This window comes from Larimichthys crocea, chromosome XXI, assembly GCF_000972845.2.
Source record: "Larimichthys crocea isolate SSNF chromosome XXI, L_crocea_2.0, whole genome shotgun sequence".
Taxonomy (NCBI): domain Eukaryota; kingdom Metazoa; phylum Chordata; class Actinopteri; family Sciaenidae; genus Larimichthys; species Larimichthys crocea.
This window is the reverse complement of record NC_040031.1, coordinates 21,496,551-21,512,750: the sequence shown is the minus strand read 5'-3', so window position 1 is coordinate 21,512,750 and position 16,200 is coordinate 21,496,551. Positions and strand designations below refer to the sequence as shown.

Here is a 16,200-nt window from a genome sequence, read left to right as displayed (position 1 = left end):
ACAGTGTGTGTGTGTGTGTATGTGTGTGTGTGTGTGTGTGTGTGTGTGTGTGTGTGTGTGTGTGTGTGTGTGTGTGTGTGTGTGTGTGCGCTATAATCCTGCCATTCTATTTCCTTTCTTTGTTTCTTTCTTTCCTTCATTAGAGTCACACACTTGATCGGCATAGTGGCTTTGTGTTTTTGTCTTTTGTTCATTTTCATCACTTCATAATCAGGCCGAGCTAAAAGTGTGAGGTAAGTCAGTGGTTTGGGGAGGCTACCACCTTAAATCATTGAATGGTGAAGCCTGTGCTAGTGTTTTCTATGTGTGTTTTACATCATTAAAGTTGTTGGTTAGAAACCTTTGTGTTCCGTAGATGATGTATGACTTGTAGTATATAAGCTAATATTTCCAAAAGACATTTTTACGCAGATAAAGAAAATATTCAAATTATTTGTATGCAAGAGACGTGGTGGATTATGATCAATTTAACAGCAGATAACTTGGATATTAAAAACCTTTGTGAAAGTTGTTTTCAGGGCTGGACTGATGAATGCAAATCAGACTCGAACACCAGTCATCCCTCCGTCTATTCAAAGCAGCTGTGCCAGGCAGCTATCAACATGCTGCACACAGAGACCGGGGGTACGGTCGAATAGTTAAAAAAAATTAGCTCCTAAGTCCTTTCCTAACCTCTTTTCCTTGACCTCGATGGAAAACGTCACAAGGTCAAGGAAAGATGTGAAGGAGAATTCCTAAGGTGTTAGGAGAAGACAGTCAGACTGCTCTTACACTAGACTACATCATCATGCGACAGTGAATGTTATTGACATGACCTGTAGTAAAACTACAAAGTCCAGATGATGGACTACAAAACGCTCATCTGAGATACTTCTTCCTGTGAACTCTTATCGTGTTGCTTCATGCAGGAAATATAAACATGGACAACCTGGTGAAAAACGTGACTTCATTATCAACGTCAGAGTTCAAATAATAAATGAATGTTGTCCACCGGTCACAGAAGTCAAATGAACTGTCACAGTGAGAATGGTCGCTCACCCTCCTGCCCACTCATATAGAAACATATTAGCAAGTTATGCAAAGATATGTGATTAATAATCAGCGGTAACTTCATGATGATCTTCAGGACTCTGCATGTCACAGTTACAAGCAGTTTTTACTGTGTGTGTGAACGCAGCTCCACAGTCAACAACAGAACACACTTGATGATCAAAGTCTTTACATCACGTCAACACGTATGTTCATATTCACACGCTCTCTGCTGCAGGCTGCATCACACTGTTTAAATACATGAATGTTTTCTTTTTTATGTCTGGTTGTGAATGAACGTGTGCTGACTTTTTTTGTCGCAAGGAATTGTGGGAAGGCATTACCTCCTTTCCTTTGGTAAAAGAGGGTCTGGTGTATCCTATGCAAGGGAGATAGGGAAAGGAACTTAAATGCTTCCTTTATTAACAGTTAGAGAATTCAAACAGCTCTACTTCCAGGTCATTTCACTCAGTGAGGAACCTTCCTGAGAAAAACTGACTATTCGACCGCACCCCTAGTCTATCTGCAGCGGTGGTAACTCACTAGAGGGCACAAACACACCACCTTAGCAGTTAGAGGAAACTTTAAGTCAGTGCTTACTGTTCTCCAAACAGACTGGAGGATTAACTGCCTGTTGCTGCTTCTACAGGTTGAGCACATTGACAGAACACCAGGTGGCAAATTAAATGTATTGTTAAGCTGTAACCGGAACCTCCTGGATTCCCCTGTGGTGGATAAAACATAATCAAGTGTTGACGACGTTGGTGCCATATAGGCTGCTGCCCACTCTGTGCTTCTTCATGGTTCACTTGGACCTTACTTGAACCTGAAGAAAAATCCCATTCCTGACACGTTTCTTCAAAATCATCCGCATGTGGAAAAGGTTTCAGACACTTGCTGTGTTCTGACACTAGATGGTAGCCATTCCTTACATTTGGCTTGACTCCATGTATTGTCTGCCTGAAGCATTGTTTACATCTTCTAGTAAAAAGCTGAATGCGGTTTGTTTGTGGCAGTTTGTAATCATGTGGGATTGTAGCTGTTGTTATGAGAACGTAGATGAACTTCTTTCAGATCTATAAATATGTAACTTCAGAACAGATAATCCAGAGGATTTCTGCAAAAACCAGTATGATTAGTTTGTCCTAAATAAACAGTGTTATGATTTCTAATTGGAGAAACAGGCTGCCCTTCAGCTATTTAAAATGAACTGCAAAACATCAGCACTACAAAGCAGCTGTTTCTTTTGCAGTGCTTGTAAAAAGTATTACACTATCCTACAGTCATACTGCTGCCGACCTTTGTACACTACAAATACTCACCAGAGCACCAAATGAACTCCACTATCTTTATCTTTTAATATGAACTAGTGTGATTAAGATTAAGAGATCCACAGAGCAAGAAAGCCAGAAAGAAAGAACTTCTGATGATATAACTGAAGACAGAACAGTAAAGGTGACTCCATGTCGGTTAGATGAATCTACCACGAGCAGGTTTCACATCTCTGCGAGTCAATTTTCAAAACATTCTAAAAACATGAGCTGTCTGGACGTTTCTCTTCATGTCTCAACTGCTGCTGACACATGCTTGTGTTGGTGTTTGTCTTGTGTAGGTCCAGAAAGTGGATGTTGCCGTCACTTCCTCCTGGGCTCCATCCTCCCATTTCAACTGAGCCTCAGCTACTTGTGTGTGTGTGTGTGTGTGTGTGTGTGTGTGTGTGTGTGAATTCACTCTAGGCCTATGTGAGTTTGTTGCTTTAAGGTAGACTGTGTGTGCCTGCGTGTGCGCGCGTCACCACCACCCCTCCCCCCTGGCCCAACATGTCCCTATATCCCTTGAAGCTCCAGCTCCGTCCATTGATGTGTCTTCACCTCTGCCTGCTGCTGCTCATCACAGCACAAAGTGAACAGGGCCCACTTCCAAGTCCCAGTGCCGACTCCTCAACCCAGCTCAAGCCACAAGGTAACTGCTTCCCTCCATGTGAGTATGAGCCGAGATTCATTCCTGGAGGAGAATATAGCTGTACTGGAGTATTTGTACTGATTACATTACTTCTGATCAAAAACTATCAAGTCGACAACTTTGCTAACAGCCAAACATCCACCAGGTCACCAACAGCAGACACAGCAGCAGCTAATATTACTGACTAGTCCAACAGCAGTCAGCCCAAGAAACGCCCGTCTATGTCATCTTCTGTCTTTTCTCTCTGTCATTGGCTGATGAGCCTGCTTACATTGCCTGTTGCTCCTCTTCCCAGTGGTCCAAAAAGTCAATGGTACAAACACTTACACTCCCCCGGGCTGGGCCTAACAAACTGAGCTAACATTAGCTAACAGCAGCTAACAAACTGAGCTAACATTGGCTAACAGCAGCTACAGTTGGCAGCAGTTTACTTCACTGTCCATCAGGAAAATCTGTAAATCACAAAGAGTTGAGGTGGAGCAGCCGGAGGACATCAGAGGGGAAACCAGAAAACATTTCCTCCATAAAATATGATCCAGTTTCACCAAAATCAGTCAAATAGTTGGTGGTGTGTGACTTAGTGCCGTTACAGAGAACAGACGTACAAATGACACCATTCACCTGATTGAAGTCAGTGTAGCATCAACAGGGTTTAACAGACATTAAGTTATGAGAGAAAATTTGCATATTGAAGAGTTTTGACTTACAGTTCAGCCCAGGACTTCATCCTTTGACATACCCACCACAACACTACACAAGTGTATCACACTCCCACTCCCCCACAGTAACTATGATATGAGTGATGGTGTTGTTTTCATCACTGAACATGAGATTGTTCTGTGTGGTAGCCGTGTTTACAGTTTCATTCACTGAAATTCACTTTCTGTGTACTAAGACATTCTCATGTATCCGTGTGCATGGAGCCTGTCCTGCATGTCTTGTGCATTTCATGTTGATTTCAGAGGTCACTCTGAGGCAGACAAGTAGCTTACAAAGATGTTTTTGCCAAAAAATGTTATCGAGCATTGTTTTGGCAGGACTTGGTGTTTAGAACAAGCTGAGCAATTGGATGAAAAGTGCATTACGTTCGAGTGGTTTGAGAAGTTACGGTTTGTGGATCTTTTGATCTGCAGTAAACACTGGACCAGCACACCAAACACCAATGGAATGTACTGTATTGTTTATTACATGAAATCAAGCTGACCACAGCTGTTTTACACTTAATGACATGTCTGAAATCCTTTGGTCAAAATTCCTCATGTATCAAGCACAGCAGCCCTCTCTGTACCCTGTCTGTAGCTCTGTGTTCAGGCGGTCGGTTTCTCATTCCGCCTCCCTCTTCCGCCCTGCGTACGGACAGCGCGTACGGGAGTGGCGTCACGTTGTCAGGGAGAGATGTGGCTGCTGGGGAAAATGTCGCTTTGTAAAGGGATATATTTAAACTAGAGTCAGACTCTGAGCACGAAGAGGCAACACAACAAGTCCAGGCAGCGAGGAGAGAGGATATTTCTGAATGGTAAGTTTATGTAATGTGTTTTTATTTGTTTGAACTCTAGCTAACTAGCTAGCGCTAGGCTAATGGGGCTCCCCTGTAGTGTGTTTATGTACTGGCTATTGGAAAGCTACGTAGATAAATGTAATTAATTACAAGTACCGTACGTAACATTACTTCGCTGTTCCCCTCACACCAGTAACATACAAGCTCAGCCAGTATGTTTTCTCCACAACCGTACAGGTGGGAAATAATTTTTTTTTACTTATTAGTAAGTCATTCTTTTGTCTGAACTCTATTAGCCACGTTACTTCATTACAGACATTTGGCAGAGCAGACTATGGGCCTTTATGTCTAAGGGGAATAGAGCAGTAAGTTATTTTATGCATATTAGTAGTCAAATACAAATGAGGTGACTGGAGCTAGCCTCGCCAGAGCAGGCACTGTCAGTCTGTCTGAAACATCATAACGTGTATGTTTACCAGATATTGAGGCATAGATAATATGTACTTATTGACATGAACAACTTGAATAAATTGTTGCATTCTGTAACCTGTGGACTTAATAATTAACCGTTTCCTGTGTACTAGGTTACAAGAAGACTACAGCAGGTTCCAGCCCACCAATATGCATGGTTGACCACCAGCCTGCCTTGAACCTGTGTGTAATCTATCTACAGAGCAGACTATGGACTCTACGTCTGAGGGGAATAAAGCAGTAAGTTATTTTATGCATAGAGTAGTCTGTTAGTATTGTAATATAAATGAGTAAGGATTAAAGTACAACGAAATACTGTCCCCTCTATCTTACATTGCTTACTGTTAATCTGTCATGTTTGTTACTTGTTATCATGTTACATATCAAACACTGAAAGCACACAAAACAGTTCATATAGACTAAGATATAAACTTATTCAATATACTACCTAGAACAGCAGTCTGAAAAAGTTTTGCTCAGCATTTAGGTTTCACAGAATTTCAGAAGAAAAGATGAAAACATGTTATAAAAGCATGTCAGTGTGTAGTTTAGACTAACCATTATGTACCATTTGTTTTAGCTGTTACAGATACTAGGCCTACAGGAGCTCTGTGAGGGGGATTTCTCGGCTGGAGAATCAGGGTGGTGCTGCTCAGCTGTGTGGTGCAATGCATATGGGGTCCCCAGACAGTCAACTCTCAGACTCAGACTGGTCCTTGATTGAACCTCGACACGCAGCCGGCTACAACCTCTTGCTTCCCTGGTCTTGCAAACTGGCCTGCGAGATCCCTACATCTCTCATTGGGAGCAACATCCAACATAACCTATAAGACAATGTAGGAGAGAAAAAAAATTATATGGTTTGTGAAATGATTTATTATTACCATCTTTTCATTTTTCACTTGTATAATAGATGTTGGCACATTCTTTGACATATTGACATTTTTAATAAAAGGTTGTAAAACTTTACCGACGGTTGGTTCTACTTTCAATGTCTTAGCTGTTGCTATTGGGAAGTTCAATCTGAATAGCAGCTCACCAGCTGATGTTGAAGTGGAGGGCTGCCAGCTAAAGTCTTGGGAAGAAAAACAATAATAGAAATATGTTTCAGAGCACAAATATAAATATACATTGTACTCATTCACTTAGTAACAGAATCACCTTTATTTGCCAGGTGTGTGTACACACACACACAAACTATCCATACATATACAGTAGGGATGCAAATTATAAATTAATTCATTAGTCGTTAGTTAATTGACCTTATCGATCGATTAACGATGAACTGATAAGCAGCTTTTTTTCTGAGAACATACGTTTTCTCACGGTGTCTTTAACATAAAGCAAAATATTGCTTATATGCTGAATGAAAATGCATGTTATATTCCTCAACTAATGTTTTATTGGGGATATGGTACAGATATGGCATTTAACCAAAATAAATTCTGCACAGAAAATTGAAATACATAAAAAAAATAATTGTGCACTGGCTCACCTGTTGCATGTGAAACATTAAGCAACATAAAATATTTTTTAAAGCTATACAATATGGGCTTAGCCTACACAATATTAAGCCTACATATCATTATCTGGTAAAGTACTTAGATGAAAAACTTGAAACATTAGCAGCACCACTTATAATCTCCCTTGTTCTGAGAAAGGTCACAGTAAGATTACTAGCCCTGGAAACTTACAGTAACATGTAGTACTGAACACAGCTTCAATCATCCCTGAGGAAGGTGACAGTAAAATTAGAGGGCCTCTATTAAACAATTTCCCGCAGAAATGTTGAGAGTGACGAGTGAGCTGAGCATGTTTATTTACACACAGGAGCATTAAGCAGTTAGCATTAGCATGTTAGCAATCAGCATGTATTTAATTCTTAGTGGCTAATGTTAATTGCTAGCACGTCAGCACGGCTGCAGGTTTTGAAGGTGGTATCTTAGTGAACTCGTAGAGCTGCTGAACTTAAACGTAGCACCGCAGAGTTTACACTGAGCGACAGACTCCGGGTCTGTCGCCGCGTTACGTTCAGGTACGTTCGGTGTGTCCTAGATTAAGCAATGGTGCCCTCAACTGGCGACACCATGACACTTCACTGAAAAAACTTCTGTGGAAAATGGCCCTAGATTCAGTTAACCCGATTAATTTAATTTAATCGATTAAATTCTTTTCGACAATTAACCGATTAATCGATCAACTGTTTGCATCCCTAATATACAGTACATACATTGAGAGCAACATGTAAACATATTCCTTGTGTGTACACGCACCTGGCCAATAAAGTGATTATGAAAGTTAGTACTTGCTAAATCTTTCAGTCCAGAAGCCTGCATGAACAGGCAGCCTGACATGTCACTAAAACCGGACAATATCCAGGTGGAGCTCATGGGCTGAAGAGAGCTGTCCTTATTGTATTGTAGCTTTATTTACTTTATGTACCCAGCTTCCTAAGACTGGATCTCGCTTCAGACTGTGCTGTAAAATAGCAAGGGTGTACTGCCCTCACAGTGCGTATGCTTGTGCACAGCTAGACAGTTAACGAATAGAAGTCCTTCAATAAACCACAAGGCTGGACTTTTCTGATACTTTAATCAAGTCCTCTTTGTGTTATTTTTCCTCCATAAAACTGAAACTTATTACAGATAGAAACACAACTGTTATACATTGCTTTGCTTGTAAAGTGTTTAAGTACATTTAAATTAGCATTTATAATCAATAGAAAATGAAAAGTTAGCATCTCCTGAAAGCTATCAGAGTACATTTTTGGCAAACATACGAAATGAAGTCTCCATCACACATCCTCACAAGAATTCACAAGTATTTCACAACTGTCTACATATACAGTAATACTTACAGATAATTATTTTCCAAGGCAAAAGCATCAAACACTTAAACAATGCATATGCAGTGGAAAAACACAACACAGCACAACATGGCTGGAAATTAGCGCTCACACTAACACGGTTTCTCTAAACCAGAGAATAGAGCTCTCACTCTGACACGGTTTCGCTAAACCAAAGAATAGAGCTCTCACTCTGACACGGTTTCTTTAAACCAGAGAATAGAGCTCTCACTCTGACACGGTTTCTTTAAACCAGAAAATAGAGCTCTCACTCTAACACAGTTTCTTTAAACCAGAGAATAGAGCTGTCACTCTGACACGGTTTCTCTAAACCAAAGAATAGAGCTCTCACTCTGACACGGTTTCTCACAACCAAGAAACAGACTTTTTTAGACTTTTTAACCTGTCCAATTATTAACTTATTTAACTTAACATTTTTAACATTTTAAGGCAGCACAGAGGGGTCTCTCTTTCTCTCAAACCGAGGGAGACACAGACAATAAAAGAGAGGGGGTGCCGTTCACAGAAAGATGAATGAGAGAAAATCGCTAATGACAGCTACATTCAACACACAGCTGCATGTTTATCTCTGTAAACTGAGCAGGAACAAAAAGAGTCCGTCTGACAGACACACACCCAACTAAAAAACTACTGGCGTTATGTTATCGTGTATCACAGGCAAGTACAGCTGATATTAGACAGTAAATAGCAAAGAGCATGCCTAGGTCTGAGCCTCGCCACATGGACAGCCATTCTTCTCTGTGAAGCATAAAGTCTTGGAGCTTCACCTGAGCTTTGCGCTGTAGGGTGTGGCGGGTGGAGACTAGGGATGGGAATTGATAAGATTTTTATGATTCCGATTCCATTATCGATTCTGCTTAACGATTCGATTCTTTATCGATTCTCATTTGGAGAAAAAAGGAGAACAAACAGTTTAAACAGCATCATCTAGAGGAGGTAGTGAACTGGAGCGAGTACTAGTACAGCTGCCAGCCTCTCTCGTCATGGTCAGATTCTAAATGTAATGCAGAAGGCATTTGTTTAATGTGAACTGTTATAGCATGTTTTACAAAGCAGCACATCGCGCTAACATGGTAGGCAGTGTGTTATTTACCTTCTGTAGTAACCGCAGAGGTGGTCATAGCCTGGCTGCTGCTAGACTGAGATTCATCTCCAGTCCTAAGCGTGTCAAAAACACGACATTCATTTAAAAATATTGCATGTTGTCTGCGCAAATGTTTCTGCATGTTCGTCGTGTTCCCTCCCGACGCTGTTATCTCCACTTTGCAATGATTGCAAGTCGCCCTGTTGCCATCTGTTTTGATAAAATGCAGCTGAACTTTGGAGCGTTTGAACCGAGTGGATGACATTGTTTACTACTGATTGCACTGCACGTGCGAAACTTGCGTGAGTTACGTGGTGTAATTTGTCGTGCTTGCTGGAATCGAGCGTGTCTAACTTCTTGCGGAAGTTATGCGACGTAATTTGTGCTTTCTGGAATCGATAAGAGAATCGTTAGATAAACTGCCAAACGATTCCATGGAATTGAAACACATGGGACCGGTTCTCAACAAGAACCGGTTCTCGATTCCCATCCCTAGTGGAGACTGGGTGTTGGCCTCCGCTGGAGGGCTCAGGAAGTGGGTCTGGTTACGTAGAGAGCGGAGTGGAATCTGACTGGCCTGCTCAGAGACAAGCAGCAAGCGAGGGGTGCGGCTGCAGCAGCTCACGCAAAATGGACGGGGTTGTTGTTTTTAACATTCGGGGGGGTTGTACGCACCCTGAAATAAAAAATATTAGTGTAGAAGAGCTGGAAAGTGATTTTTCATAATATGTCCCCTTTAAGTGTTTCTCTTTCAGATTTTTGGTGAAGTATCACTCAGAAGAGTTGAGGTGAGATAAACTCACTCTCTTTCTGAGAGGTTTAAAAATCAAGAGAGCAGAGATACATTTCACACAATGAGTCAGTCTTTGAGAGGATACCTGGGGCCTCATGTACAAATACTTGCGTGGATTTCCTACTAAAACTTGGCGTACGCCAGAACCCGGAAACTGTCGTACGCACAAAAATATTCAGATGTATCAAAGTGTGCGTTCGCATGGATCCAAGCACGTTTCTTTTGTACATGCCAATCAACGTGGAATTGAGCGCACGTGCACTCCTCCCTGTCCACGCCCCCATTTACATATGCAAATCTATTTAAATAGGCCCTGGACCTGAGATTCACCTCTTTGTCCGATCAGATAACGCGATGAACAAAGAAAGAAAAATTTCACAGAGTCTAGCTAAAGATTCTAGTGAATGAAGTGGAGATTCGGTTTGGTTCCTGTCAACAGGGATAAATATGACCAAAAAAAAGACGTGAGTGGCAGCGTCTGTGTGAGGCTGTAAATGCCGTGGGATGCGAGCAGCGCACACACAGGTGTGGACAGGTGTGGCGCGCGGCTGACATTTTACGCCCGCTTTACTGACAGATACTGACACAGGGAGACAATCAGGGCTTGTTAGAAAGCTCTGCAGCTCTAATTTCACCACAGAAAATAAAGAAAACCAAAAACATGATATTTGAATGCGCACATGCCCAAAATGCACGGCACACTGGCACGGCTTCTGGGTAAGTAAAGAGTTTATCGTTTAATTGTTTCTATGTAATCCAGCGTTACATACGGGACAATTAAACGAATAGAAGCCACCCATCGCGCACCGTGCCAGTCTCCAGCCGTTTCTCAGCAATGCTGTTAGTCATAATGAATGAGCGGCGTTGAACAGGCCACCTCCACGATGTTAGTTAGCTGCATTCGCGCATCACATATGATTTGAACTGATGGAATGAAAATGTTTCCTACTAACATAAAAAAAATCATCCTGTGATGGCGCTTTATAGCAATGTGTGTGCAGTCAATAGCTCCGATTACATTAGGGAAACCGGCTCTCGCGGCAAACGTGGCTTTAATGTCGGCCTGTTCAACAGCACTGTATGGGGAATCTATGTACCAGGAAGACATTCGGATGATTCCGTCCCACACAGCTGGCATGGCTCGGCTCAGGGTTGACTGGCACACCCTGACCGATCGGCCAGGTCCCGCTGGAATGTCCCTGTTGCCGGGAACCCAGCGCAGTCAGGCAGCCGGCCCGCCGGCCCCGTTGCGCTCTCGGGCCGGCCGCAGCTCTGCAGTAACCCAGTAACACTGGCCTGGTAACCGAAATCGGCTTATGAGCCAATATCAGGTTTGCAAGTAAATCCTTGCGTTCCTTAAACGCTCACGGCGGTCCGTTGCAAGGTCCTCTAACAGCGCTAACGCTGTCTTTGTAATCATTTTTCTTAATCACATTGCGCATGCTTTTTATATCCACATATAATTGCAAACACTGGGTGTGTTAATAGTTCATAAGTGTGTCTCTGATGTGCACATCACTCTATGACTACTGTTTTCACATTATTAACAGTTTCCCAGCTTCACCCTAAGGGTCGCCAAAGGAACAATAGCTGTAGAAACGTGCGTACGACAGCTATGAAGTTGGCGTGGGGCACGCACATTTCTACGATTGTTTCACGTTTGATACATTTGAACGTGAGCGTGGAAAAGGACGTACGCCCCTTTTTTGTGCGTACGCATGCTTTGTACATGAGGCCCCTGGAGTTTCCTCAGTCGGCAACATGGCAATTCATAATCAGTCTGTAGCTCAGGTCACATAGGAGTTCATATTGATAACACACTCAGCTTGACGATTATGTTGACACTCAGCGTTTCTTAATACAACAAAGTATGCCCAAATTGAACAGTTGATTAAATTAAATCCAACAGGATGTCCCAAAAGAACCCCAATCAGGACTAATATTCTGTTTTGCTCTCCAGGTAAAAATGTTGAAAATCGAACAGTTGACCCAGTCGAGCCAGCAGCCCCTCTTTCTTCTACCAACCTGGCTACTCATGTTATATCCAACGGCAGTGGCACCATCATGTCCACAACAGCCAAGTACGAGACAACTACAATTAAAACCACAACAAAACCAATGTCTACTACAACTACAGCTACAACATCTCCAATAACTACAACAACATCGACGACATCTCCAACAACAGTGACTCCGACAACAGCGTCTCCAACGACAATGTCCCCAACAATAACATCTCCAACAACAACGACAACATCTCCTCCAACAACGACGACATCTTCAACAACGACGACGACGACATCTCCAACAACAACAGTGACTCCGACAACAGCGTCTCCAACGACAATGTCCCCAACAATAACATCTCCAACAACAACGACAACATCTCCTCCAACAACGACGACATCTTCAACAACGACGACGACGACATCTCCAACAACGACGACAACATCTCCAACAATAACGTCTCCGACGACATCTCCAACATCTAAGGCAGCAACACACCCTTCAACAACCGTAAAAGCAACAGTGAAACTTACAGAATCAAACACAACTGTTGCTATAACTACAACCACAGGTATGAAGAAGTCACCTCCGTCATCATCATCATCAGCTGCCACGCCACCTCCAAATGCCTCAAGTACTCACCAGGTACCCACCACACCTGCTACTATAACAGTTACCAGTAACACAACTGGCGGCACTCAAAATGAGCCGGTTGTTTCAGGAACGAGGGCTTCAGTGGTAGAAGTAGCAGGAGCAGCTCTGACCAGACAGCTGGTGGACACAGCGTCTCTGCTGGCCGTCTTGCTCTTCGGCCTGCTCTTCTTCTTAGTCACAGTGGCTGTGTTCGTCACACAAGCCTTCGAGAGCTACAGGAGAAAGGACTACACCCAGGTGGACTACCTGATCAACGGCATGTACACAGACTCTGGGGTGTGAGGGAGAAAAGGGAGAAGCACAACTCGAGGAGATTGTTTTTGCACTCTGAGTCAGAGACTTCAGAAGAGAAGGCTGTCACTCATCTGTTTCTATCCAATTAACACTTTCTTTCTGTCTTTCCTGCATCTTTCTTGATTGTCTGAATGTGAAGAGTTTGTCCCATTTCTGCCAAATGTTGAGCAACATAAATAGTGGTTACACTCCTACAACAGAATCACCTCTACGTTGGTTGCAGGTGGTTTTTATCATGAAAAACATGATTGGAAATGAATTCAGATTTGTTCTGACATTTAATAACAAATAGTGAACATCAATTTGGTCATTTTACATCTAATTTTGCCAAAATATTTCTTACATATCACCCATGTAACTCTCCTTACTGCAGTGATGTAAACATGTACTCCGGGGTGTTCAGGACACTCTGACATCACTGTTGCCCGTGGTTACAGGAAACCACAGCTCAAGCAGAAGTAGCCAGATGTTCACAGAGGTTGGAATATACACACACCTTTTTGTTTTACCTGTGCAGTCTTGGATTTTTAGGAAGAAAGAAATTATTCAAAAAACAAAATAAGATGCTATTTGTAATCCTTATACAACAGAAGTGTGCCATGATAAAAATGAGACATAACCAGCATAAAGAGCTGGACATGAAACTTAAATCTGAACTAAACAGCCATGTGGAAAAGTGTTTTCTCAGAAAGACTTTGGAATTTCACACAGGTTTCCTGCCAGCTCAGTACTGTGGAATCATCGCTCTGCACTACCACAGATGTGGCCTGCTGTGTTGAAGCCTGATGCTTGTGTGTTAGGGCCAGAGTATATACAGTGTGGTGTCTGGTTTAGCTGGTAGGCCAGAAAAAGAGATCCGTATGTCATCTCAGTCGAGACATCAAGTAGATATTCTTCAGTGTCAGTCAGTCTGTTAACGTCGGCTCCATGTTCTCTGCTCCATGTTCATCTGTTTGTTTGGACAGCAGCCACTCTGTTTGGTGACGGTGATCAGGTCAGACAGACATATTAAAACAAAATGTCTCATTCAGTTCACTCTGAGAATAAGATCCAACCAGGTGACATTAGTGACATTCAGGAACCTGATTTAATGTGAGGCAGAGCAGCCACAGATCTCGTACCAACGGCAGCTGTGCACACACTCCGTCTTGCATGGACTGTTTCACTGACTGTTTCTGGAGAATATGCTATATATTCCCAATAGTGAGGAATGACCGGGAAGAGCACTGTTGTCATAACAACAGATTGACATTAACCTTTGCATACCCACATAAAGTATGACTGCTAGCCTTTCACATTTGATGGAGGCGTTCACATTCCCCTCTTTCTAGTCTTTGAGCAAAGCTAAGCTAGCCACATGCTTGGCCTCTGCTCATCTGTGGTTAACAGCAAATAAGTCTGTACGTTTTCCAAATGTTTTTTTTAAGGTTCCATTTCAAAGTCTTACCATTTCTTTCTTCTTTCATTTCATTCCACATGCTCTCAGACATTTCAGCTATTTTTTACACCCATATCCTGCAGTGAATCATGGGAAGAGGGCCATACTAGATTGTTTACTTCAATATATTTTCTACTTTTGCTCACGATGAATGTATTTTTGAATGCTCAGCTATTTGTACTACATTGATTGCATTTCATGTCTGTTTGTAGATGTTTCATGTTTCACTGATGAACATGAATCTTAAACCAGTCACCATCCACCATGTTTGAGACTCCTCATTATTCCTGAAACGATATCTATGATATTAATGATTCTGGACAAATGTTCTTGTCACCTCTAACACTTTTTCTTTCTTCCTGCTGTCCAGTTGTTCTCAATGGTGTTTCAAAAAGAACAGAAGTCAGTATCCATGCCGCACGTTAAATTACAGTTGCCTTTTCTCTTTTCTTGACCAGTTTGTATTAACACTCTTCTTCTGAGCCGCTCATGGTTGACAGACAATTGCCAAAAAATCACTGAAGCACATTATTGTATGATGAAGCCAAGGAAAACATAAAGCCATTATCAATATGAATGACATGAACTGTACTTGTATGAGTAGACCTGAAAGCTTTCACAGCAGAAGATATTTTCAAATCAAATCTTATTTTTGTGTAATTGTGTGTTTCATCTTTTTGTATCAGACCAGCCAATTTTGTGTTTTGTTAATATGAATATCTCTATAAGTCTATAAGTTTGTCATATCATAACTCCTTTGTTGTTTCTGGAACAGTGTTTGAAAAATGTTGGTTCAGAGAGAGGTCATGGGTGGAGAATCTCAGCCAGAATTTTCCCATTTAAAAATGTGTTATCTATCCCATTACGTTGAGAAAATGAAATCAGGAACAAGGTCTTGATCCAGATATCTCAAGAAAACACTTTTTTCTACTCATGAAAATTTGATCTTGACCTCATTATGTTGAGAAGACTCTATCTGATATCTTTAAGAAAAGGCTAGGTTTATCTTGAATGACCAAAATTAACTTTACATTCTCATTTTAAAAAGTTTTCCTATTAGCTTCGGTAAAAAGAATATTACTTTCAGGAAACAAAAATCAAAACTCTTGAACTATGAAAAATCATTAACTTAACTCATGATCTCAATAACGGTTGAACCCATGAGCCCTCTCTGCTTAAATATGACGTGATCGATTGTAGTTTTTTTTTTCTTGCCAACTGTGACAAGAAAACCATTTCAGTTACCTTGACATCGGAAGAGGCTCTGCAGCTACGATTGGTGCCCAGGCTTCTCCAGCCTTATGTGAGACGGCCTTTGATGTCTGCAGTGATGACAGAACGTTGTTATACTGTATCCAACTGTCCTGGATGATGTCACTTGTGTCCATGACGTCAGACTTCTCGCTGTTATTTGGATCTTCTGATGTCAGTAACTGTAGAGAGAGCCGTTCAAGGTCCTGGAAAGAACACGGAGTGTCCATACATGACAGAGAGAAGATGGCTGCCGTGTGCTAACTCAACATTGTATGAATGCACTTTGAAAAGATTTTTACTTGCAGAGAATAAATAATAAAAAAGAACTAAATTGATCTTGTTGCTGTTTGAGTGAATCAATGATGAGACAACATTGATAGAATGTTATGTTTATAACATTCATAGCTGTGTGCTGTAGAGCTTTTCCTTATAAAGAGAGTGTTCATTGATCAAAGCTGCAGTGCAGAGCGGTTCTGTTTGTGTGGATGGGTCCCTGAGAGATCCCAGCTGTTAGAACATGAGTTCTCACAGCTCCACCTTGGCCTCTGGGATTGTGAAGGATGCAAAACAAGTTCGACTTGGCTTCTGTAGCAGGTAGAATACATTTTTATTGGTGTGGGTTTCCAGGCCATTCCTGTTAATTAGATGGCAAATGCATGCTAATAAAATTCACACGCATGATGAATAGTGAAAGGTTTGGCACAGAGGGGAGGGGTTTGGTTGTGGATTATTTGTATTTTTTTTTCCAGATTTACCCCTGTAATAATTCCACTGTCTAAAAATGCTCCAAGTCAGATTCCTAAAGGGCCTGTGGACTTGTTTTTTGGAGTAGCACCATGCAGAGTATAGC

The 16,200-nt window shown here is 41.8% G+C and overlaps 1 protein-coding gene across 5 annotated transcripts; it reads left to right on the top strand.

The window, feature by feature from the left end:
* The first annotated feature begins 2,820 nt into the window (after positions 1-2,820).
* cxxih11orf24 (chromosome XXI C11orf24 homolog) lies at positions 2,821-15,685 on the top strand. 5 transcript variants are annotated; one of them, XM_027272795.1, is made up of 4 exons: positions 2,893-2,991; positions 5,074-5,200; positions 5,541-5,820; positions 11,664-15,685. In XM_027272795.1, exon 4 carries the CDS (start codon positions 11,768-11,770, stop codon positions 12,644-12,646), a length of 879 nt encoding a protein of 292 aa, XP_027128596.1. In that variant the 5' UTR covers positions 2,893-2,991; positions 5,074-5,200; positions 5,541-5,820; positions 11,664-11,767; the 3' UTR covers positions 12,647-15,685. The 5 variants fall into 5 exon arrangements, with proteins under 5 accessions (XP_027128594.1, XP_027128592.1, XP_027128591.1 ...); XM_027272794.1 differs by lacking the exon at positions 2,893-2,991 and adding an exon at positions 3,588-4,507; XM_027272793.1 differs by lacking the exons at positions 5,074-5,200; positions 5,541-5,820 and having other exon boundaries at positions 2,821-3,009; positions 11,664-11,877; positions 12,004-15,685.
* Positions 15,686-16,200: the final 515 nt, after the last annotated feature.

Bases quoted from the DNA above. Each gene is read 5' to 3' on its own strand.
- cxxih11orf24 (XM_027272790.1), top strand. From the start codon at position 2,850: ATGTCCCTATATCCCTTGAAGCTCCAGCTCCGTCCATTGATGTGTCTT. The intron at 3,010-11,663 runs GTGAGTATGAGC...TTTGCTCTCCAG, and splicing joins AGGTAACTGCTTCCCTCCAT to GTAAAAATGTTGAAAATCGA.